This window comes from Pseudozyma hubeiensis (assembly GCF_000403515.1).
Source record: "Pseudozyma hubeiensis SY62 DNA, scaffold: PHS45, whole genome shotgun sequence".
In the NCBI taxonomy this organism is placed as follows: Eukaryota; Fungi; Basidiomycota; class Ustilaginomycetes; order Ustilaginales; family Ustilaginaceae; genus Pseudozyma; species Pseudozyma hubeiensis.
Genome location: NW_012133827.1, coordinates 1,225,804 through 1,250,215, shown reverse-complemented (window position 1 = coordinate 1,250,215; position 24,412 = coordinate 1,225,804). Strand labels below are relative to the sequence as shown.

The following is a 24,412-nucleotide window of genomic DNA, read 5'->3' as shown; positions in this document are numbered from 1 at the left end:
CGATCTCTCGCTATAATGGCAGCAGCTGACGGTGCGATGGCAGATGCTGCTGATGCTGCTCAGCAACGCGATCATTTGCGCCTCTTTGTCACTGTCGGTACGACGCGCTTCGACTCGCTCATCCGAGCCGTCCTCTCGAATGAATTTCTAGACGCAGTTGCCCAACTCGCACCCCGCCCGTCATCACGCGGTGCCCTTCGAGCCCGGCTGACTGTTCAGTACGGCAACTCATCGATCGCTGACATCCTGACCTCGTCTGCGCTCGCATCGGCAGACGAAGGAAGCGAAATCCTCCCCGAACCAGGCCTGCGCATCGTCAATGGCCGGAGGGTGTATCAAAGCAGTCCCAACATCGCAGGTCTCGATCCTGGAATGACAGGAAGCATCTCAGGTCTGCGCCTTCGCACTGCTTTACGCGATACGAACCGCCCGTTCACTGACATCGACGAGGCTAGGAGTGCAGGCAAAGGCATCTTTGAAAGCATTCTCGACGAAGCGAAAGCCATGCAGGGCCTGACTAGCAGCGCAGCAAGCTCGGCGCTTCAAGGAGCAGCACTACAAGCCGAAACGGAGCACGGCATCGATCTGCATCTCTTCCAATTCGCTCCCGACATCAAGTCATTCATCCGGTCTGCAGACGTGGTGATCAGTCATGCTGGATCAGGGACGATCCTAGACACATTGAGGATGCGCCCCAAGCCACCCGCACTGGTAGTGGTGCCCAACACTTCGTTGATGGACAATCATCAGGTCGAGCTGGCAGAAGCCCTCGGCAGAGACAACTTCCTCATTGTGGGCTCGGAAGAGACGTTGCCCAAGGTCGTGGCCAGAGCACGCACAACAGCTTGTGATGCTTTTCCAGACTTCGAGCCCTCCCGATTTGCAGCGATCGTGGACGATGCGATGGGATTCTGATCTGTTTCCATGTGGCTATGCATGTTATTTTCTCAGGTCGAGGAGCAAACAGGGGCTTGATGCAGCAATCGTCCGGTGCGAGGTCGCCTTGTCGTACCAGTGCCGCTTGTCCGAGACGCGTCAAGTGTTGGACTCAAAGGCGGAAACCTAATTGGAAGTGGAAACGTCAGATTGCGCCCGCGCCTGAGAAGAGAAATCTCAGATGATGCCAAAAATATGCAGGATAGGAGCGACGTGCAGCCGAAATGTTTGTGCAAAGTCTACAAGCTGTGCTGCTTCTTTCCTCAATCGGATAAAGAGACGAACATGCCCCTGTCGATGGTAGCTTTCTCATGGCAGAGGGGCTGCTCTGCTCTTGTACGCCAATCTTCAGGAGCTCACGAGCCGGACGTCATTTCAACCTCCGAGCCGTGCTGGGCGTACCTGTCAAATTTCAGTTGCCGGCTCTCTCCCTCCATCAGCGGTCACGCCTTGACCTCAAAGACATTCGCACCGACTCGCTTGCTTGAGCAAAATTGAGGTTGCGAAAGAAAATGTTGTGAGAAGCGACATGACCCGCTCATGAGCAAAGTCTCGAGCACCAGCTACACACCGAGATCAATCGGCAGGTGTGTTCATAGAGGTTACACGCGGCTGCACGTCCCTTGGCCCTCCTGTTTGTCTCTCTCGCGCTGACCGGCCCCACAGCTACTTCGATGATTCAGAGCCTCGTCCCTGGCTCCGCCTGCGTCTTCCAACTTCTATTCGCACCTCCATCATCCTCGCTTCCTCACCTCCAGTCCGCCGTCCGATGAGCCTCCTCGACCTTTGAAACGTGTCACTGGTTCCGAGACGCATGGCCCATCGTGCTTCTGTAGGCTTTTGTTTGTACTCTGCGCTTCCCGTTTCAGCCCAGCTCGCGCCCCGCCCGACAGCGATAGCCCTCGGGCTGACGATATCTCAGCACTATTTCAGCCCCGTCCATTGGGCTGCGCCGTATGGAACGCATTTCCGATTCTCAACTGTAAGTACGCGATGCTATCTGTCGCTTTCTCTTCCCGGTGTAGGAGAGGCTTGCCGTCTGTACCTGTCTCTCACGATGAGTCTCGGTATCTCTGGTCAGAATTCCATCCTGCCCTGGCTTGGACGAGACTGGTTGAGATCTGCGGTTCCTGATTCAGTCCTGGGTCGTCTCGAGACTGAGTTGGCAATGCACTCACGCTGGAGAGCGCCTTTACTGACTCACTCCTCACCACCATCTCCGTCTCTCTTCACGTACATTTCTCTCATATCAACCGCTCATCCTTACGAACACGAACGCCTACGGCTTTTCAATGTTTCTTTCCCCATCTCGCCCGCCCTGTTCACCCTGATATGACGCCTCGACCATTATACAGCTGGACTGAGCTGCGTTGCGAAATACAGACAATCGCTGGCCCGGGCTGTGCCCGGCCCAATACCTCACGAGCTGGTCTCGAAAGCTCATATCGCCATCAATAGCCACCAAAAGCTTCGACAGCTAGACTCGTCATCGCATGGCAACTCTCCCACAGCAGGCTCCAGGGCCAGGTCCGACAGCCCAGGCCCTGCCTTCTTACCTTTCGTACTCTGCAGCGGCCACCAATGTCATCCAGTACACATCGGTTATCACCCAAGTCATTTATGACCCGCAGGGCGCCTTCGGACCTTATCAAACGCTCAGCACCGTTCGAGGAACGACCACCTCGATAGAATATTCGGTCGTCAACGTTCCGCTACTTTATACGGGGCCTTTCCCAGCTCCAGATCTAGGAACGCTCTACACGACACCAGGACAAATCTTGCCTTCGCAGACGACAGCATCTAATGCGCCAGGAGGAAGCACAAGCGCAGCTGCGAGTAGCGTTGCCACAGAGACCCCAGCAGCATCTTCTCAGCCTTCAGCGTCTGCCGTACCGACTGCCTCTCAGCCCGTATCTTCTTCATCGGCACCATCAGCAACCGACACAGCAGCCAGCACGCAAGATGGCTCGGTGACAGCCGAGTCTGCACCCTCGACGTCACTAACACCAACAGCAACCTCTCCGACAACCCTGCCGCCCACCTCTCCGACACTAACCCCATCAACGACCGACACAGCAGCCAGCACACAAGATGGCTCGGTGACAGCCGAGTCTGCGCCGTCGACGCCGCTGTCACCAACAGCAGCCCCTCCAACAAGCCTACCGCCAAACTCTTCGGCACCGACAGCGTCGACGAATGCGCCTGAAAGCAGTGCGACTAGCCTCACAGCAACGCAGGCACCATCGTCGATCATCTCAACTACCAATACAGGAACGCCGAGCAGCACGAACACTGAGACGACCATGTCATCTACGACAGGATCCGGAGCCACTACCTCTAGCAACCCCTCAGCGACAGCGGCTGGGGCACCGAATCCTCAAAACCGGTCCAGTAGTGGACTATCTGGCGGCCAGATTGCCGGCATTGTGCTTGGAGCTTTCTTCGCCTTGCTCTTGCTGCTGCTCTTGCTGCTCTGCTGCTTGCGACGGCGGCGAAAGAGACGGCATGAGCGTTCGATTCTCGCAGCAGCGACGGGATCAGGATCGCGTTCGCAAGCCGGCGGGGGCGCTCGCGGCAATTATGCTTCTCTTGGAGCAGGGGCAGGCGCTGCAGGCTTTTGCGCTGCCAGCGCTGCTGCCGGCGCGAGACGTCGAGAAAGCCTCGACAGCGACGATTGGGAGGAAGACCATCTTAGCGGAGGTGGTCCCAATTCTGGGTTCTTCGTCGTCGGCGGTCAAAGACTGGGTCCTGATCGACCCGCAAGCCTGGCTTCTTGCAGATCACGAGGCTCCAATCCCGCCGCCACCCGGGCAAGCCCCAGCTATTCTGCTGCCAATGTTACTCCTTCTGCCTCCTCGAACGGACTCAGAACGGCAGGCTTCGCGAGTCTCGCTGCGGCGGGAGCTGGATTCTTCGGTGCCGCCTTTAGGAGAAACAAAGACAAGCCTCGTGTAGAGATCGAGGAAGAACAGCACCTCAGCGACGACGATCTCGGTGACGGAAGCATGGCCGAACGACGTGGACTGATGCCATTCCATGACTCGCCGGGAAGCGGACACGGATCTGGCACTGAGATGCGCGAGGCTTCGCCCAGGCTGATGGGTCCCGCTGCGGCAATGCTTGGACCTTCTGGCGCAGCACTGTACTACTCCGGTCGACGCAGAGGAGACAGCGGGGATCCTGGAAGTCCATCGAGAGCTCCATTCCAGCTGGGGCATGGATTGACACTGGCGAACGCGGCAGCCAGCAGCACGTCGCGACCGGCCTCGTCGGGTGCTTTCTCAGGTTCAGGCTCAGGAACAGGATCAAGCAGCCACGCTACGGGCGCCACAGGAAGCTCTCAGACTCAAAGAGCTGGTGGAGCGGTCACCATGAGCAGCAGCAACAGCACTGGTGGATTCACGACCAGCGGTGGCAGTGGCAGCGGGACGAGCTTGCCACCACCTCCACGAGCTCCACGCACTTCGCCAAGGAACGCAGCGTCTTCGACGCTCGGCAACGTCCCTCCAACGTCCGGTACAACTTTTGCACCTGGCGCTGTTGGTTCGAACAGCCCTAATCCGCGCCTCTCTACGGACACATCAGATAGTGACACGCCTGGTATGGGTGGATTGAGTCCGGCGCTACTGGGTCTAGGTGGCGGTACCGCCCTTGGCGGGCTGGCGGCTTTGGCTGCCGGACACCGGGACAGCGAAGGCAGCACATATTCAGGACGCAATCCAGCTTTGAGAGCATCCCACGCCTCTGGCATGTCAGAAGACGAGCTGCGGCATCTGCGCTCCACGGATCCGGAGCGTTACAGTCGATTCATCTCATCTGGAAGCAATCTCTTGGGCCCTGACTACAAGCCTTCGCCAGAGCTCGAGGAGGGACCATCGTCAGGCGTCGCTACCGAACGCGCATCGCCCGCAGTTGGAGCCTTAGGCCAGGGCGCACCTGCGACAGGACGCACTCGACTCGCGACCATCCCTAGTGTCAGCGAATTCGGAGAGAGGAGCGATGGCGAAAAGACAGCCAGCCAAAGCACGGGTAATCGGACGGCCTCGTCGCAGGACGTGCCGCCGGGTCTCCGTGCTGTCAGCGGCAATTCTGGATCCTTAGGCGCTGCTTCGACTGGTTCACGACGTATTGTTTCGCCTCTTCCTGTCTACGAGCAGCAACAGGCTCAAGGTGGGGAGAGTCTGCCCATTTATAGCGTACAGGACCAACCGCCTGCTTTGGGAGCGGAGCGACGTCCAAGCGAAGGTCAACTGTCTGAGCGATCCGGTCAATTTGTCACGCCGCCTGATTCGCCTCGCAACATACGCCGAAGCTCGGAAGTGCCACGACATTCCGATGCTAGCGAGGCAGACGTTGGAGAGGCAACTCTTGGGCTTCAGGAAGACGACGAAGATCTAGCAGGCGCCGATCACACCGGTGCTGGTGATGCAAGTGCTGGCATCCTAGGCGGCGTAGCTGCTGGCTGGCGTCGTCTGACGATGGGCCAATACGCATGGATTCCTGGAACCTCTTCCCCATCGAGAGGAGATCAACCGGCTGCTTCAGCTCCTCGAGACTCTTCTGGCGACCTCGACGACGATTTGGAAGGACGCGACAGTCACGATACTCAGCCTTTTCGTGTATCGGAGGACTCGAGCAGACTGATTCATCCATCGAGACGCACATCTCGATTCGAAACCAGCGAAGCGTCAGGTCTGGCGCCGCAGATCAGCAGTCAAAGAGCCAGCGTGTATGGTGCATCAGCTTTGGGACACGGCACGAGCGGAAGCTCACCTGCCCACGCATCGAGTAAGGAAGCCTCCGGAAGCAGCGGTGAGCAGCAAGCTAGAATCGCTGCTGCGCTCAGCTCAGCAGCTGCTGCTAGAGCCGCAGCGTCGTCGAGGCAGCGCTCGTATCCAAGCCTGTCGAGTCAGAATTCGAGGGGAGGCGGATATGCTGCTAGCCATTCGAACTCGTCGATGAGCGGACGCAGAACGGCGAGCGACAATTCTGGACTCGACAGTCTGAGTGCTGCAGCGCAACTGAGCTCCCGCAGCACGGGCAGCGGCTCTTCGCGGTCCGGCTACCTTTCGAGCGGCCGTGGTGGCGTCAGCCCGAGGACCGATGCAAGCTTGGGCAGTGGGGCTTCCACGGGCGCGGCCAGCTACAGTCCGAGTGGCCTGCTCAGCCGAGACAATACGACAAGTACGCGCGGTGCGGCTGGCGTCGATGAATCTGCTCGGACGGGCGATGCCACTTACTACCCTTCAAGAAGAAGCGGTGAAACGGCTTCCAGCATTGTCACGGACGTAGCAGAAGCAGCGACTTCCGAAGGCGACTTTACCAGCAGTCGCGCCACCGGCGGTGGCAGTTCATTGGAGAAACGCAAACGACCTCGTAGCTCGGGTGGTCTCGACAGCTTGCAAGAAGATCCGTTCGGAGACGTCGAAGCGCCCGAGGAGATGCCAGAGGAATACCAACCGGCAGGTGGATACTATCCTAGCGGATCTCTTGGTGCAGCAGTAACGCGATCGGCTGCACAACAGTTCAACGACACCCCAGGGGATGCCTCTAGAGCTCTTCCGCAACGCCGTCGAATCCGTTCTTTGCAACCAGGCGCATCTACTCCTGCTCCCACAGCACTAGCACCTTCGCTGTCTACTCCGTCACCCGGCTCTGCCAGCAACGTCGATTTGAGCCAGGTTCAGCCGGAGCATTCGCAGCTGCCTTCGACAGGCAGTGGCTCAGGTCTATCTAGTGTTCCTGCCTCTGCAAGCTGGAGACCGTCACCGCGAGTCGCAAGTGCCTCGTCTGCGGCCGAAGCACAAGCAGCTCTGCTCCGAGCTCAAGAACGACGTCCGAGCGGTCCGAGGGACATGCTCGGTGCCGGAGGCGGGCCTACACCACCGCGTACACAAGCTGGATCGCCTTCGGCCGGCAATCGGGGTGCCTCGCTCAACTGGGCCGATATCGATTCGAACGCACGACAGACGGACGTCGATGTAGAGACTGCTGCTCAGGGAACTGATCCTTCGACGGCCGATGCTGATGAACCGAGTCGTTCTTTCGGTTTAGGCAGATTCCTGCGGTTCTGATGCAGAGGATGCCGGCTCTTACTGTATTACAAACCTTTCTCGCTCTTACCCACCAAAGTTCGCACCTGACCTCCTCGCTTCTCCGGAACGAAAACGTAACGACGCATATCATGTCCCTTCTCATGACTTTCCGCATGGACCTCAATTATTTCTCTCGCAATGTCAATTATCCGTATCATATCTGCTCCCAATCATTGTTTTGTGCACATCACATTCGAGGTCTGGACCCACATATTGTAGTTGTGTGCAAGAAAAGATCCGTTGCTTCGAAACGGACAGTCCCACGAGGCAACGAGGGGAACTCTCCGGTTGCAGGAAGATCATCAGCGTGGCGCACGGAACGGAAGAATTAAGACTCAGACGCCGGGATGAAAAGCGAAACCCCGGATTCGAGACGATGAATGTCGAGGAGGCCTGACACCTTCGACAGCGTTGCGGGGTAATCGAGCTCTTCAAGTCTTCAAAAAGGCAAAACGCGAGGAGGAGAAGCTGCTCTACGCGAAACGCATCGTTCGAACGATGCCATGCCATCAACAAAGCTGAAGCGATGATCGGAACGATGTGAACTCGTCACCGTGCTTCGAGCCGGGGTGCTCGCTCAATATGATCGCGGTCTCGCCTACGGTGTGTGTCCGCCAGGTAGATATTCACATTGCCCCGCTGCCTTTTTTGTCCTTGCTCCCCTCCTCACCTCGCTTGGCGGGGTGGAATGAGGGTCGCGATCAAAGATTCTTTTGTTCTGAAATGATGATGTTGCGGCAGCTGGCGCGCGCTCTCTTTCTCCACACGCTCGCCTCCTCGCTCGCTTGCTCGCTTGAGCTTGTGCAGTGATTAGCTCGGATTTCACGCTAGCCTTCTTTGGCAGATGGTGTCGATTTTTGGGCCACAAGCTATGGCACTCCTCTGCAACACTGTCGTCCCGGATCAGATCAGCCCGTCTCACCATCTCGAGTCGTGCAGACTGTTCGCTTTATTGCGTCGGCTATTTGTGCCAGCAAGGCTGCGTAACTGCCCGGGCGAAGCGTTAAACAGCTCAATGGTTCGTGTGGATTTTGCAAGTCACGTATGCCGAGTCAAGCTGGCATCAATCGAAGCATCCAATGAGCCACAGGGTCGAGGGCATTCTATCAGTGAACATCAAGCTACTTTGATAAGTCGTGTCTCCGTCGGGCCAAAGTCCATCCACCGCAAGGCGTGCTTGTGATAGTGAGCGCGCCAAAACGATTGATATGTCAGACAGTATACCAGCGAACCTATCGCGACGGCGATGGTCGGATCCACGACCCTGGTAAGAAGGATCCGGCGTCACCAAGCGGCGGTCGAGGCACTAGGCGGGCATCGCGTTTCACAAACGAAGCTAAGTTAATGAGAAGGAGATGGAGAAGTTGGGCCAATGGGCACAGGGCGTGTGTGTGCGTGCGAGGCATTCACTGCTCAGTGCCGTCATCGTGGGAAAATAAAATGACGAAAAAAAAAGTCCGCAGGAACAGCTGCCGCGCAATCGTGGTGGGATCGAGGGTGTCCTCCAGTGAGACTCTGCTAGCACGCATCCGTGTGCACTAGACGACACCTTTTTCTCATCTTCAGTTCGACGTCGTCACTGGGCAGCTGCAGGACCACACGAGCACCGTCCATCAGTTTGTGCGTCCGTCGAGCTCGCGTATTCGCGATCAAGGAACATATGCTCGCCTAATGCTGGATCGCTCAGTCGCTGCTGTGACAAGGTTGTTGGTTCTACCGGTGCCGACACCCCGCTTTCACCACTTGTGAATCGTCACCACGTCCCCGCTGGCCAATGTAGTGGTGAACTGCATCAAAAGCGGATTTGTTCCTACGCGCTCCCACATGAAGAGTGCAGAGGCCCTCCAGGCGTCACACAACGGGATGTCCTCCCGCCAGATGAAGAAGATTACAGACCTCGCCCGCCTGCATCGACTGTGCTAATCCCCTTTGTTGAGATGAATGTCTCGCATCCCAGTCCTCACGATGGCTCCACTGTGTACGCTAGAGGCGGCTTACGTTGCTGAGGTAGAGTAAGCTGAACCATGAGCATATATACTGGACCCTCTCTCTGCCATTGCAGATGTCCTCGACCCACCGATCTGAGCTCTTCCAAAGTCTACCTACTGCCAACTGCCCAGCACTTCTATCACCCAAGCCAACCATCTAGCCCTAGATACTCCATCGCCCACCATGATCGCTTCCGCCGTCCGTCTGTCCGCCACTCTTGGCCGCCAGCCCGCTGCTGCCGCTGTCGCTTCCTCCGCTACAACCGCTGGTCTCAAGACCTCGGCTGCTACCGCTGTCAAGGCCACCACTACCCTGCGCAACCTCGACGGCCGTCTCTGGTCCAAGAACAGGTAAGTCTCAACGTGCCCAGTCAGCTACAACATTCGATGTAAGGACCGCAAACCTGACCACATTCGTGAATGTTGCCCTTATCCTTTTCAATAGACTCCAAGTTCTTCTTGACGCCTCCGCACCAGCACCCGCCGCAAGGCAACCCAACTGGTCCAACATGGCTGCCCGCATCAGGGATGCCAAGGATCTCGCTGGCTGCTAAGCAACCCGAGGCCCAGCTTGTGTACCACTTCACCCTTCTCACCATGCCCTAGTCTCCGTCGCATTTGCAGTCGCAGCCTTTCCTCTCTAAACGAGGCTTTCCATATGTATTTGTACCTGTATATTCTTCATGATACCGTGTAATCACGAACACCTACTACTATGCAGCATTCAACCGCCCCATCGTGTACAGGAGCTCGATAAGTCGTAGTCTGCACGGCAAGGTAATAAAGTCTCGGAAACGTCAGATATGCTGCAAAGCAACGCATCGTGGTACATGAGCTCGCGAGGACTCCATCGACGATCCCCTCGCGTTCTCCGAGCTTGCCCGTCTGAACAATCCGCCATGTTCAAGCGAACCGGCTCGGCTTCGGCTGTATATGCTCTCGAAGTGCTTGTTCTGGATAGCCAATGTTCATCAGTCGACGAGATCCTTCGCAGACATCTCGTCTGACAGACAGTGCGTGAGGCTGCGAGTACATTGTCGGTGCTTCATCCGGCCGACACAGAACGTGTATGTCGCTGTGTCGTTCCTCCAGCTTCTTAGATGGATCTTCGTGACCTAACAATGCAGATAAACTCGAGACGATTTTTGAGCGCAAAATCATTGGTTCCACGCAGCTTTGTGTGCTTTCCGAGCAAGAGGCAATGGGTTGATTACGACTTGAGGTTCAAAATCGAAACAAAAGGCACAGCGAAGAGAAAGAGATCGATCCAGACAAAAGACTCAGCAAGGCTCACTCGGCACAGCTGCGCTAACTCTTGATTCTGCTTGCTGTCCGCTGGGTCGAGAAAACGGCACAGAAATTCTGGCTCAGCAGCCACTCAATTCGTTAGGCGCACAGTCAAATGTGATTGCGGAAAAGAAAGACAGAGGTGTGAGTGTGCGGGAGGCGTGTATGTGTTTCTTTCGCCGTGCAGAGCCGATTGGAGGCGTCGACGTCGTCTGGCCCTGTCAAATTCATCGCTCGGCCCTGAGACTCTGCTTATCTCCACCACAACACATACAGCATTCAGCAACGGTACCAGAACAGCTTTGGCATCTGTCGTTGCATTGACTCGAGTCTCTGTTAGGATCAAGGCATTCAAGCTTCAACATCTTTCCAGCATCCGAACATCGTCACGACTGCCTACGTCTAGGCACACACTTTTGCAGTAAGTTTCATCTCGACAACAGCATGTCCGGTGGCGAACACATCACTTCTTGTAGAGGACATGGAGGCATTTGCATCGGATCATCGAAACCGGCACCGCACATCTTCGATACTACGCATTCAACCACCCTTTCGGCGTCGCCTATCCCCGCCAGGCAGCACGATGCTGTCATGGGATTGGTGTCATTACTCGACGATCTGGGGACGGCGTTCTGCCACGGCTATCGTGCAGGTCTAGAACTGGACGTCTCGCCGTCTTTATCAGCCAGGAGGATCGAAGAGGAGTGCCGGCTCAGTTTGATCTATGGTATTCGATGGATCGCCTTCTTTGCATGTCACGGTCAGACCAATCCGTGTCTCTCCAAACTTGCGCGCCCGTTGCTGCGTGCCGACACTACTTTCCAAACTTCGCAGACACAAGTACTGACTGTTGTTTTCCTTCTATGTGCCTCGTAACGATCGCTACACCACCTGCCTGTCTCAAATCCGGTACTCTGCCACCTTCACCTCTCTCGATCTTTCGACTGTCTCCTTCTCTCTACTGGACTCATCTTTCGCCGAACACAGAAAATGGCTATGAAGAGAATCAACAAGGAGCTCGCCGACCTCGGTCGCGACCCACCTTCATCTTGCAGCGCTGGTCCTACCGGTGACAACATGTTCCAATGGCAGGCGACAATCATGGGCCCTGGTGACTCCCCTTACGCAGGCGGTGTCTTCTTCCTCTCGATCACTTTCCCCACCGACTACCCCTTCAAGCCCCCCAAAGTCTCGTTCTCCACCAAGATCTACCACCCCAACATCAACAGCAACGGCAGCATCTGTCTCGACATTCTCAGGGACCAGTGGTCTCCAGCTCTCACCATCTCCAAGGTATTGCTCTCGATCTGCTCGATGCTCACCGACCCAAATCCCGATGACCCGCTCGTTCCCGAGATCGCCAACTTGTACAAGACGGATCGTCAGCGATACGAGAGCACCGCGCGTGAATGGACTCGAAAGTACGCCATGTAAAGTCGCTCACGGTCAGGTTTGAGCGGAGCTCCACAAACTCTTCCACACGTTCGACTGCATTACGCCTCTTCATCATATGACTGTCTGCGCATGCAGCATGCTTTCGCAACCGCAATCCATTCATGCAACAGCACGTCAGCCCTGTTCCTGTACTGACAAAGAGGTAGTATGTTCGAGTGATACCATCCTGACCAGGACCGAAACGACAGCGTCTGCCAAAGACTGCTTGGTCCTTTGCCCTGAGAAACCAAGATTGATCGTTCTGAGGAGATCTGTGCATCAATGTCTGTCGTAACTCGTGAGGTCCTCGTTCTGTCAGACTGCCTCGCACAGGAATTGCTGCACTTCCACGCACAAGCATGAGCGTTTCCGTCGGCTGAAGCATCGCGACAAATTCGATACTTTGTGGCGCTTATCTGTGAAGGCATAGGTAGAGCCTCAACGTTGATGTCGCCGTTGCTGCCGCCAACTGCATACGTCCCACATGGCGGGGTGCATGTCGATCCAGCATACATCGGCACAGGGATGATTGGTTGGCTTTCGCAGGCTTCTGCCAGAGAACGCAGTAGAGGCAGCTCGGCTCCGAAAATCCGCCGGTGTCGCGTCCAAATTCGAGGTTTCTGGCTTTCCCAGCCAACTGAGCCAAATGGCCAACTTGTACCTGATAGACGTACTTCTTCCATAGCATCCATCCATCCAGTCCTTCATCCTGTTCATACCTGCTTCGCCTTACGCCGGCACTTACAGAAGAGGCCGCTTCGATTCGTATACCCACCGCAGCCTGCATAGTTCGACATCAGCTTCGCAAGAGCTCACTTCTTTGCACAGTAATCGCACCCTAAGCGACCTCGGCTCAGTTAACCACCTACCGCGACCTTGTCTTGCTTCTGTCTTTGGCATGCTACGATAGTCATATTTCTGTACGATTCGCGATGGAGGCGAACGACTCGTCGCAAGCTTCGGGCGGCCCGACGAACTCGACATTGCCGACGAGCCGGCCTCAACCTATATCAGGTCAGCACGCAGACAACCCAACATCAAAAGACGCCAACATGGCTACCGGGGATGACGATGAGGATGAAGAAGGCATGCTCAGGGTGGATGAAGAGGGCCAGATTGCAGAAGATGACGGCGTCAACCACGAGGTGAGCTACTCTCGTCCTAGTGCCGATGGACGCCCCGTTCCCCTTGCTGACCGTCTCACCCCGCTCGTTGATCCTTCATTCGACAAGAAGGCGAGTTCGGCGCCGTCGACCACCAACACTGCCGGCTATCTGTCTCCAAGACATTCAGCTTCGAGTCGAGATCGTGAGGGCGATCGGTACCACGAAACGTCGCCCGGCCCTTCTTCATCCTATGCACCACAGCGCCCACGATTTGGCTACTCTGCAGAAGCCCGGGACTCGTACGGCTCGGCATCAGCATATTCTTACCCTCGCGATCCTCTCCGGCCAGATTCGTTCCCGTCAGCTTCTAGAAACAGCTTCAGTGGGCAAGCACCGCGAGCAGACAACCGACGAGGCTGGTACGCATCACCAACCAGCGCTACTCCCCGCGGATCCGACACCTACAGGCCCGGTGCCAACCGCGAGCGCGATCGGGAGCGAGATTGGGACTCTTTCCGCGACAGCGACAGAGACCGAGACTGGTCGACGTTGGATCGCGAGCGTGACCGAGACGCATACCGACACTCGCCGTATCCGCCTTCTAACTCCACCAAGTACGGTTTCGACAATCGCGAGTTCAACGGCCGACGAGCGGCTTCTCCGTCGCCAAATATTAGCAGAGATCGTGATTTCGACGCAGATAGATCCAGGGATAGAGATCGCGAATGGCCTGGCGAGCGTGATCCGCGCGTGCGAGCGTCTAGTGCCGGCTGGGGCAATGGCGGAATGCGTCAGTGGGGAAAGGGCTCTGATGCAGGGACCGTCCGTCACCCAGCCTCTGACGATGCACGCTCTGATACTTCGCAACGTCCGTCAGCACCACGTTCAAATCAGACACCTCCACCTGCCGGATCGAACGACCTAGGTCGCAAACCGACTGAATCGGACCTCGCTTCCGAGAAGAGTGAGACGAGGAGCAGAGACGTGTCGCATCGGACAACCCAGTCTGCAGAGCAAGATGCTGCTGACGACGAAATCCGAACGAGCGGGCATAGCATCGGCAAGGAGTGGGAAGAGCCATCGAAAGCAGCGAACGCTCCAACCGCTGTTCCAGACGTGCAGGCTGACGAGACAAAAGTTGATGTGCCGACAACCATGGCACCCACACTACTGGATAAGGACGTTGGAGAACCAGCGCAAATACAAGCTGTGGAGGACAAGAAGACGGAAGAGTCTCCAGAGCTCGCACAAGTGGATTCGAATACTGCAGCCGCGAGTGATGCTGCGTCCGTGCCGAGCGTGGAAGCAAAGACCAGCGACAACCAGCAACCTTCAGAGCCAGTTGAAGAACAAATCGGCTCTGCCGTCATCGAAAGGGCTGCACAAGAAAGTGAAGGACAGCCTCAGCTACCGCCCGAGTCGACGTCAGTAGACGAGCCGACCGCAACAGCCGCACAGCTACCAGACCTCTTGCCGTCTTCGAAAGAAGGCACCTCAGCTCAGTCAAATGCCGCTGATGCACAGCTGCCGAGCACTGTGGACGGCATCGATCAGCAAGCTGATGCCGGAGCGCCATCAGCAGCAGCTGCGCAAGCGAACATCGCCAACGAAAGCGCAGCAGTAGGCACCCAAACGTCAGGCGCCGACGTTCCGCCATCTGCTCCCAATGCGCAGTCTGTCTTCCCCGATTCTGCTGACGGATCTATGGAGCTGGCCAGTGAAGCGCCAGAGAGCGGTCATTTGGGCAAGGAGAAGGTTGGGCACCCTGCGATCCAGGAGGCGGCTGCAGCAACTGCAACAGCAGGAGCCGCGCAGCCCGAAGACATTGAAATGCCTTCTGCTGAAGAAGACCAATCAGCGGCTGTGGATGCATCGACTCCTCTTGCCGATCTTGATCCGACACGCGATGCTGCTCCCACGAGCGGTAGTGTAGATGCGGAGCCCTCCGACGCTGCAACGTCAATGATCGACGAGACGGTCGTACCCGTTTCCACCTCGATCGCGTCAGTCAAGGAACTCACAGGCGATGTCGACATCTCCGATGCGGCTCCCGAACATCAAGAGCCACAGCAGGCGTCTGAAGATATTGATGTTACTCGAAGCGCCCTGCTTGGGACTAATGTCCACGCAGATAGTCAGCCAGAATCGATTGCCACCGCAGCCGATGGCGCTGTCGAGTCGACCGAGCTGCCACAGCCATCAGCGTCGGAGAAACGAGCAGACGTCGTCTCCGGCAGTCAACAAACGGACACGCTCATCGACGTGACGGCTCTTAGCCGGCAAGACGTTGATACGGAGGACCAAAAGCCACTTGTTGAGGCTGAAGACAGCCTGTCAGCGCCGGCGGATGCTTCTGTAACGCAGCCCGTGCTGACCGACGCCGAGACGGCCGATGGAGGCAACGCGGCAACACAACAAGAAAACAGCACGGCGAATGCCGTTCTTCCCGCAGAGGTGCATGTCAAGCTTGAGGAGGAACCAGCTGCCCCAATCAGCGACGTGTCCATGAGCGATGAACGTGCTGGTTCAGATCCAGTTGATGCAGTCCCGACACGGACAACAAAGACCGGCGCGCCGATGGAGGATTCGGCCACGGTCCTCGAGGATCAGCCAGCATCCCCTGTCAAAGTCGCTTCCTCCGACGTCACGATGTCCGCGCCTGAGACAGGCGCTGATGACGCCATCCCAGCACCATCCTCGCAGATCCAGGTTTCCGGTCAGTTTGTCACTGCTACGATCGACAACGAGAACAAAACGCAAGAAATAACACTCCCGCACGTCGACTACGGCGATGACAAGGAAGCGCAGGCTCTCATGCAGCAAGAGTCGGCCCGCATCGAAGAAGTCGAGATGCCTGCAGTTGACGAGGTGGAGCCTCCCTTGCGTATCGCCGAAATCAATGACGCTGCGAAGGAGGTCGAACCGCCCATGATGACACCCACCACACAGGAGCAGGTGGATCGCGCAATCAACGCCGCTGTTCGTCAGCACTTTGCAATAGATCTTGCTCACAAGGACGACTGGAAGAAGATCATGCGGGAGAATCAAATGCTTTCGCAGAGGACGACGATGGACGTGCTCAAAGCCAAGATTTACGGCATTCCCCAGACGATCAGCTCGGAAAAGCCGCTCTGGCTCGACGAAGGCGATGACCAAGCACAGCGAACGAAAGCGCAGCTCTACACCCAGCTGCTCGACCGAAAGAAGCGCCTCAACGAAAAGACAGAGGCGCTCAAGAAGCGATATCGCAGCATCAACGAAGAGTGGAAATTGCACTGCTCGCGTCTCGACCGCAGCGCCGAGCGCCGTGAGATGTTGCGTCGACCACCGATCAACACGCCAGCTGGGACTCCCGGCGCTTTCGGTGCGGAAGAAACATCGCCTGGTGGAGGAGGTGGAGGCTTGCTGGGGTCTTCTCTTCTCACAGGACGAGCCAATCGTCGCGGCGCTCAGACTGGCGGTTTTGCCGGCTTCGGCGATGCTGTCCGCTCTGAGGCCGAGTTCCTCGAGATTCTCGCCAGCTTGGAGAATGCAGACATGCAAGATCCCAACATGCGAGCTGCGCGAACCACTGCCACCACTCCCGACATGCACATCGACCCAGATTCGGACCATCTCATGAAGCTCCGATACGACGACATCAACGGCTTTGTGGCGGATCCACTAGCTTTCTATCTCGACGAATTCGACCCTGACGTGTGGACCGACGAGGAGAAGGCCATTTTTGCGCGACGCTATGCTCTATGGCCAAAGCAATTTGGCAAAATCGCTCAAGCTCTGCCACACAAGACACCTTCGCAGTGCGTTCGCTACTACTACCTCAACAAGAAGGCGCCCGGCAACGACTTCAAGGCCTTGGCAGCTGCCAGGAATCGGGAGCGCAAGCGCAAAGCCCGCGTCAAGCCCAAGAAGGCCAAGGGCAGTGCGCTCATGGCTGATCTGAAGTCGGCAAAGGGTGAGGAGGTTGACGAAGCCGAGGACGGTTCCGGGCTCCGTTCGCCTGTCGACGCGACGGATCCGTCGGGAGTTTCGTCCGATGTGCCCGTGACTGGTGCTGGTCGCAGAGGCGGTGGTCGTAGTCGAATGGTTACGTCGACCGTCGATAGTGTTGCTGGTGTTGGCGAAGACAGCGTCGCTGGCCGTAAGCGACAAGCTGACCAAGGCGATGCTGACGGGAAAGGGTCAGATGCGAAGCCGGACAAGCGCAAACCTGGACCGAAATCGAAGCGTGCCAAGTCGGACAGTGCTAGCGCTACCGAAAAGGCGCGCAAACAGCGCCCGGGAGGTAAGAAGGACAGTACAGCGCTGGACGAGGCGAAAGCCGGGGACCCTGTCCTTTCCGAGGCTGCACTCAAAGCGGACACGCTCGAGGAGACCACGCTCATTGGAGGGGTCGACGACGACACAGCCTCTGCCGAGGTGAAGCCCAGAGTCGAAGACAGCGATCTTGCTGCAGCCGAAGCCCTTGGAGCGCTGGCTGGTCTTTTCGGAGGGCCAGGTTCCGGCGATGCAAATGCAAACACCACAGCTGACGGTTCCCCCAGCGAGCTGGACGCAGATGGTCGCAAAGCGGGCAAGAAGCGTCGCAGCAAAACAGCAGCTCCGGGTGAGGAGGGCGGCGAGGTCGGCGGCGGCAAAGGTCGCGGCAAGCAGCCGACTTCGTCGTACTGGTCTGTCGCAGAACGATACGAGTTCCTCCGTGCACTCGTTGTGCATGGACCCAGATGGGAAGTTGTGTCATCGACTTTGGCTCAGAAGTCGACGGCTCAGGCACGCAACTACTTTGCCCGGAACGAAGACGAAACCGACTTTGCCGAAGCAGCGGCTCTGGCGCGCTCGCACGCCGATGCGCCGCTCGAGGAGCGTGAGCAAGCTGCGCTCGCCTTTGTGCGCCAGCGCTTTGCGAGCAACTCTGCTTCCGCACTGCCTTCGGCTGGCCCTGGTATGGTTGCTTCTGGGTCCGTGGGACCTGGAGTTGGCAGCGAAGGGGGCCGAATGACTCACCTGCCGCCACCACCTGGCATCTCTGTGGGTCAGGTCGATGGGATCGACGTCAAGATGCGAGACGAATCACCCGAGCCAGCGATGCATCGTCGTGGGTTGCAGATCAACTCGCTGCTCAACGACACAAGCGATGCTACAAGCCACCGCGAAGCAAGACGATCTTCCCTGCACGCCTGGCAGGCGGATCGTAGGGACGTTCCGCCACCAACCATCGGACGGGATGGATCTGTGCCGCCTTCGCTGTACGCAAGGCAGTCTCACGATTTGGAGGAGCGAAGGCCGCTCACCGCCGACCGCATCGATGGTATGCATACGATCAGCTCCGAGGGACGGCTCGGTCGAGAAAATTTCGAAGAGCGGGCCCGACAGCACGGTCGTTTCGAGCCGCAAAGACCTCCTGTCGAGGGTCGTGATCCGCGAGAAGAAGCTAGCGAATCGCGACCGTGGGTCTACGATTCGCCATATGAGGCACGACGCCGAGTCTCGCCTTCATCCGCGTATGCATCGATGGCGCCGCCGTCGCATCCAGCCGATCGTGGCATGCCGCCGTCCCGATACTCGATGCCGCCAAGCAGCGTGTCGAGTTCTGGTCACCTTGCTAGGACAGGCCCGATGCCGAGCCACTTGACATCGAGCGAGGTCGCCGAAGCAGAACGCGAGCGCGAGCGTGAACGAGCTGGTTACGGCATGTACGGCGCGGCGGGTAGGTCGCGAGAGCACGAGTCGCACAGCATGCCTCCTGCCGTCTCTGGCGAGCTACGCCACGACGGCAGCGGTGAGCAGATCTCTCCGACGAGCGCGCAATTCGGTGCAAGTCACGGATACAGTCGATACGGGACACCAGGCGTCGCAAGTTTATATCCCAGCACTGCCGGGGCGTCGGCTTCGAGTGCATTGGCCAGCAGGGGAAGGTCTGCGAACGGTCCGCTCACTGCACCTCTGCCTTCGTCAACATTGGAGCGTCCTTCGTACGAGCAGAGGTGGCAGAGGTACTCGCAGTCTCCAGGCCCCACCTCGGCTGGATCAGCTGGAGGACACACCGCATCTTCTGCGGTCGGCGGATATTCGGCTGGCAGCGCTTACCGATCCTCCAACAGCCCTTACTCGAGCTTCCCATCGCAAAGCCTTCCCCGACCGTCCTTACCGTCTCTGTCCGCGTCGAGCGGTGGTAAAGTGGGGGCACCTCATCTGCCTTCTTTGGGCGCGGCCGGTCGATCGCTGCCTCCTATTTTGGGGACGTTCCCCGCACCTGGACGTGGCGGCGTCGCGCCTGGATCTCGAATCGGAGCAAGTCAGGGAGAGGAGGCGGCGGCGGCCTCGCGATACTGGCCTTACCCGCATCGCCCGCGTGGCCACGAACCGCCACCGTCGAATCGCGAGTGAGCCCGCGCTGTCAGAAAGACATGTAGCAGTAAAGCCTTGTGTACACTGATGTATACTTGCGTGTAATAGTAGTCAACCTGTTTTCCTCGCAGTAGAAGCAGTCACCTCACGGTGTGCTGTGGTGGGCGACTGAAGGCCGTGATGTGTTCTGCCTACATCGCGTGAGCCGGTGGGATCGATTTTGGAAGCTCAGCTGGGACGTAGAGCGCGCAAAACACTGGTTTTGCCGGGCATCGGTTATTTAGGCGGCGGGTTTGCTTGAGCTGGACCCTGCGCCTTGGTCGGTCTCAATGATGGCTCAAGCGTCTGTCTTCCTTCCTCTCCTCCACCTACCACGATCTACCCCACTTGTCTTCCCTTTGCCCTTTCTTGACTCACTTCTTGGCGCTTGCCACCACGCAGACAGCAATCATGGACGCCATCGCCCAAGCCGGTCGGGCATTCCTCACTTCGACGAGTGACATGCTCCAGAATGCGCTCGTTTCATCCAACGCCTCGGCAACAAACGCCCACGCCGATTCGCTCACAAAAGACCTCGTTGTCCAGCAAATCCTCATCCATCCGATCAAATCGTGTCGCGGCACTTCTGTTCAGGAGGCACCGTTCGACCATCAAGGATTGCAATACGATCGCACATGGCTCATCATCGATGCCAATACAAAGAAGTTTTACACCGCCAGGGAACTGCCAAAGATGGTGCTGATCCACCCGAGGATCGTCCACGAGAGCAACAAGCTGGTGATCGAGATCCCGCAGTCAGAGACCGGCGTAGCTGCGAGTACAGCAGAGGTGAGCTTGCAGCCTAGCAAGGAGGATTTGGAGAAGTACGAGGTGGTGGATGGGATCTTCATTTGGGGCTCGTACGTCGATGGGTACGCTGTATCGCGTGAAGCCGACGAGAAGCTGTCGGCGTACTTTGGGAAAGAGGTGAGGCTGGTGAGGAAGGGACCTTCTCCCAGGGAATCCGGACCGACAAAGCCGGACGGCAGCGTCGAGTGGAAAGACGCCGTACTTCGATACCAGGACTTTTTTCCTTGTCTAGTCGCCTCCGCGGAAAGTCTGAGGGACGTCCAACGCACGCTCACTGCTTCCGTCTATCCCTCCCTATCTGGTGAAGGTGATGACGCAAAGTCATACAAGGTGCCACCCTCGGTCAATCGCGAATACTGGACCCCGGAAGAACTCTCCTCTCTCCCCATCACGCGTTTCCGTCCCAACATCATCGTCGACAACGCTCCCAACTCCACCACCACCCTCTCGGCTTGGGAAGAAGACGGTTGGACAGCAGCCGAGCTCTTCCCCTCGTCCTCTTCCGGCGACGCCCCATTCGGGAAGAAGGCGGAGGGTCAAGGTAGAGCAGGAATCTACATGTTGGCAAAGTGCGCACGCTGCATGGTTCCCAACATCGATCCCGAGACAGGCGTCAGGGACAACTTCCTGCCGTACAGGGTGCTGCAGGAATACAGACAGGTGGACAAGCTGGCTGCGCAGAAGGGCAAACCTTGCTTCGGCATGTTGAGTGTGCCGAGGGAGAAGGAGGGTGTGGTTAGGGTGGGAGATGTTTTCAGGGTGACGAAGACGACGGATCCGATGACGAGGCCTTCGCCTGCTTGAGGGGCGAGATGCGGATGCAGGAATGCGAGTGATGGCAATTGTAAAAGATGTGAGTGTGATCTTGTTCGTGTTCGGGTTTCGTTCATGAAGGTTGTGCAGACGGGAATCACGCTGTCTCATGGAACCGGGATATATTTGCGTGACGAGGACCAATTCAAGGACAAAGCAACCACTCGAAATCTCCTCTCCTTCAATGACGACCAGCCCTCTCCTCCCTCGCCCTCAACTTCAACCTCGCCTTGTCCGTCATCAACGCCTTCCTCGTCTTCTCGTACCACTTGAACAGCATATTCCTATCGAACCTCAACGCATCCAACCACTCCTGCGGCACCATCTGGCTGTTCAACAGCTCTCCATCCCTATCATCATCGATCTTGGGCACATAAACAATATCAGCCCTGGTACCGTTCTTCCCGCTAGAGAGTTTGGATGACGATTCTTCCAGATCCATCAACACCGAATAGTAATCTTCCTGCGCGAAGATCGCCTTGAAGCGACGGAACGGCTCGTTGGCGTCGATCTTTTCGACGCCCGTGACGACGAGACCGGTGAGGTCCTCGTACAGCTTGCGCACGGCTTTCTCGTCTTCAAAGGCGGCGAGCGAGGTGGATGCGGCGGAGGAGGGTTCTGCGTTGGCGGAGGATTTGGATCGGAGCGATTTGGACTGGGCGATCTCTTGTTCGAGCTGCAGCTTGTAGGATTTGACGTCTTCTTCGAGACGACGTTGTTTGCGTTCGGCTTCGAGCATCTCTCTGCGGTGTGCGTCTTTGAGCTCTTCCAGTTTCGCATCGTCGAAAGCTGGATGGACGCTTTCCCGGACACTCGCGTTGAGGATGCTCATGCTTCGATCCGCCACTGCTCCTCCCTCCGCTTCCTTGACCCGCTTCTCCGCAGCCTCGATCTTGGCCTTGAGAGAGTTGATGAGATCCTTGTCGTGTCGGTACCTGGCTTCTGCCGTCTTTTTGAACTCTTCCAGCGCCTGTTCAGGTGCAGTGTCCCTCAACTGTCGAAGTTCGTCGTACTGCGACTGAATCTCATCGCGTTCGGAGCGGATGCGTTCGAGTCGTTCCTCGAGCAACTGTTCGCGCTTCGAGGATAGCTTCGAGAGCTTCTTGTCGACCCACTCATCGTACGCTCTACGCTCCATGAGCAGTTCGTCCGACAGACCGGGGACATCGCCGTCCTCCTCGGCACCGGAGTCGTCGTGCTGCATCCTGGGTCTGTGGGAAGAAGAAGTGGAGGTACTCTTCTTGACGGATCGAGAGTCGTAGTCGGCTGCGACGGATTCGTGAGGACGTTTGGAGCGAGGTGCTGCACTGGAGGATCTGCCAGCAGCAGAGGAGGACATGGTTGTGGTGGCGACGCTCTTTTTCATTCGTCGGTAGCTTTCGTCTGCTTCGGAGTGATCTTCCTCGTCCGAAACTGGTCGTGCTTTGTTGGCGTGTCGAGAAGAGGCCGATGATGAGGAGAAACCGAATGCGCGTGATGGTGCCATGTTCTCTGAATCGATATGACGGTAGTAATCTGTTCGAGAAGCGCCGAGGTATAGAGAAAAGGAGGATGGAAGCAGCTGAGCAAGATGATGAAATCGAAAGATGCGCGCGCTTGAGCTGCAGGGTGTGTTGCTTCGTTGCGCGAATCCAACACACTCTCTGCGCAAGTACGAGCATGAGACGTGTTTTTCTCGGCTGAAAAGTCGCGTCTTGCAATTTCGCAGGTCTGCTAGATTTCATCCCTCCCCACACTGTGATGGAATTTTTCGGATGTGTGCTATAGATCACGTGGTCGAATCAAAACAACATCGTCCTCGTATCATCGGAACGCACCCGCAATAAGCCCGGTATGACACACAGAGCTCTGACGGCCTCGAATGGTTTCACGAGATCCCAGCACGCGCAAGATAGCTCCCCCGAATGAAAAGGATGCCATCGAAAGCCGCAGCGGCATGGTCAGCTTTGAGAGAAGAGGCAAGAAGGATGACCATAAGGCGTATCGTGTGCTGCTTGCGACAGCGTCGTCCAAGCCCAGCCCTTCGTCCACTTGCTCAATGAACAAGCACACAAGATTTGTCACACCCTGTAGCAGCTCGCTGCGCTTTGTAATAAGGTTTGAGAACAAGAATCTAATGCTGAAGACAGACCCCAAAAGAACGCCTAGAGAACGACACATCCCTTGCAGCACCCTGCCGAATGCGAGCCCTCCTCCGTCTGGAAACGCTCCATGCCACCCGAGGTCGTCGCAGCACCAGCCGCACCCGGTCTGCCCATGGTCTGCTCCTTGTTATACCTTCGAATCTCGCGTACCAAGTTGCTGAACGCCTCGTCCACATTGATCCGTTGCTTGGCTGATGTCTCGATGAATCGGCATCCAAAGTGCTTGGCCAATTCGCGTCCCTCGTGACTTCCCACCTGCCTCTCGTACTCCAGATCGCACTTGTTGGCGACGACAATTACGGGGAACGAGTCCTTGTCCTTGACTCGCAAGATCTGCTGGTGGAATGTCGAAATCTCGTCAAACGAGTTGCGAGATGTGATGCTGTACACTAGCAAGAACCCTTCGCCTGTTCGCATGTATTGTTCCCTCATCGCGCTGTGTAGCGAGGCACCGCAACGTAAAAAGGCAGGATAGCAATCGCAAAAGAGGGTCAGTATGTCAATTCATTCCAGCCGTCGGACGAGTAGCTTGCGTCCAACTTACCTGTACTCCTCCTGTCCTGCCGTATCCAACACGTCGAGCAACGCGACCTCTTCGTCAATGACGCATTGCTTGCGGTATGAATCTTCGATCGTCGGGTCGTACTCGTCAACAAAGTGGCTCTGGATGAACTGGATCGTCAACGCCGATTTGCCGACACCACCACCGCCCACTACGACCAGCTTGTACTCTCGCAAGAATTGTGCTTTCGACATTGTGTAACGATCGTTTGAAGTGCTTGGTCCGGATCAGAATAGCTTCGAGCTCTATGGCAAGCTTGAGGCTGGCAAGGTTTCGATATTTGGAGAGGGGTGCCAACTTGTTGGGGGCCGCTGGTGATTCGAGATGCTAAGTTGAGATGCAAGTTCCAGAGATGTTCGAGCTGATGGTGGAAACCTTGACTAGGATCCCTGTGGCTTGCAACGAAGACAAAGGTGTTGCGATGTTGCACAAAGCGTGGGTGGCTACCCGGGCTAGAGAGAAAGAGAGAGAGAGTCGGATGCAAGAGTCCTGTTGCCGAAAGAGAGTGAAGTAACGCTGCTGATGTTGTTGTTCCAGAGCGTCCACCGAGGAGGTTGTAGAATCCGAGATCCAAGTGGTCGATGAGCAGGTGTGAGCGGCGACTGTTCTGGGAGATGAGCTGAGGGGAGCGAGATGGCAAGGGACAGGTAAGGTATCAAGGCTTACTGCGACCAATCTCAAGTCAAAATGTCGGAACCCAATCCGAAGGAGCAACCAGCGTGTTCACTTAGGCGAATGAGGCGCGAATGTCTTTGCGTTTCGGCTCGACCAAATTCCAGGCGCTGTGCGGGTTTGGAAACACGAGAAGCCAGCCACTCGGAGCTGCGTGTGCGAGCAAGTGAGCGAGCGT

At 57.0% G+C, this 24,412-nt stretch overlaps 6 protein-coding genes across 6 annotated transcripts in view; 4 read left to right on the top strand and 2 right to left on the bottom strand.

The window, feature by feature from the left end:
• Window positions 1-15: 15 nt before the first annotated feature.
• Window positions 16-915, top strand: PHSY_004888 (glycosyltransferase; the record flags this gene model as incomplete). The annotated part of the gene is made up of 1 exon (XM_012335500.1): window positions 16-915. The coding sequence occupies one exon, from the start codon at window positions 16-18 to the stop codon at window positions 913-915; it is 900 nt and encodes a 299-aa protein (XP_012190890.1).
• A 1,514-nt stretch (window positions 916-2,429) lies between these two features.
• Window positions 2,430-7,010, top strand: PHSY_004887 (hypothetical protein; the record flags this gene model as incomplete). Its single annotated transcript, XM_012335499.1, has 1 exon — window positions 2,430-7,010. The coding sequence occupies one exon, from the start codon at window positions 2,430-2,432 to the stop codon at window positions 7,008-7,010; it is 4,581 nt and encodes a 1,526-aa protein (XP_012190889.1).
• A 1,267-nt stretch (window positions 7,011-8,277) lies between these two features.
• On the top strand, window positions 8,278-11,740 carry PHSY_004886 (hypothetical protein; the record flags this gene model as incomplete). The annotated part of the gene is made up of 4 exons (XM_012335498.1): window positions 8,278-8,298; window positions 8,598-8,734; window positions 9,094-9,370; window positions 11,294-11,740. The coding sequence occupies 4 exons, from the start codon at window positions 8,278-8,280 to the stop codon at window positions 11,738-11,740; spliced, it is 882 nt and encodes a 293-aa protein (XP_012190888.1).
• Window positions 11,741-12,672: 932 nt separating this feature from the next.
• On the top strand, window positions 12,673-20,847 carry PHSY_004885 (potential SET3 histone deacetylase complex component Snt1p; the record flags this gene model as incomplete). The annotated part of the gene is made up of 3 exons (XM_012335497.1): window positions 12,673-18,553; window positions 18,634-18,839; window positions 19,636-20,847. 3 exons carry the CDS (start codon window positions 12,673-12,675, stop codon window positions 20,845-20,847), a joined length of 7,299 nt encoding a protein of 2,432 aa, XP_012190887.1.
• A 190-nt stretch (window positions 20,848-21,037) lies between these two features.
• PHSY_004884 (hypothetical protein) lies at window positions 21,038-22,342 on the bottom strand (the record flags this gene model as incomplete). Its single annotated transcript, XM_012335496.1, has 1 exon — window positions 21,038-22,342. One exon carries the CDS (start codon window positions 22,340-22,342, stop codon window positions 21,038-21,040), a length of 1,305 nt encoding a protein of 434 aa, XP_012190886.1.
• Window positions 22,343-22,659: 317 nt separating this feature from the next.
• The window catches only part of PHSY_004883 (hypothetical protein), a gene marked incomplete at both ends in the record, with an annotated part of 4,483 nt that continues 2,730 nt past the window's right edge, over window positions 22,660-24,412 (bottom strand). Inside the window, 3 exons of the mRNA XM_012335495.1 lie at window positions 22,660-22,975; window positions 23,134-23,436; window positions 23,545-23,746. Of these exons, the coding sequence (XP_012190885.1) occupies window positions 22,660-22,975; window positions 23,134-23,436; window positions 23,545-23,746 (821 nt within the window). The remainder of the gene's footprint in view (window positions 22,976-23,133; window positions 23,437-23,544; window positions 23,747-24,412) is intronic.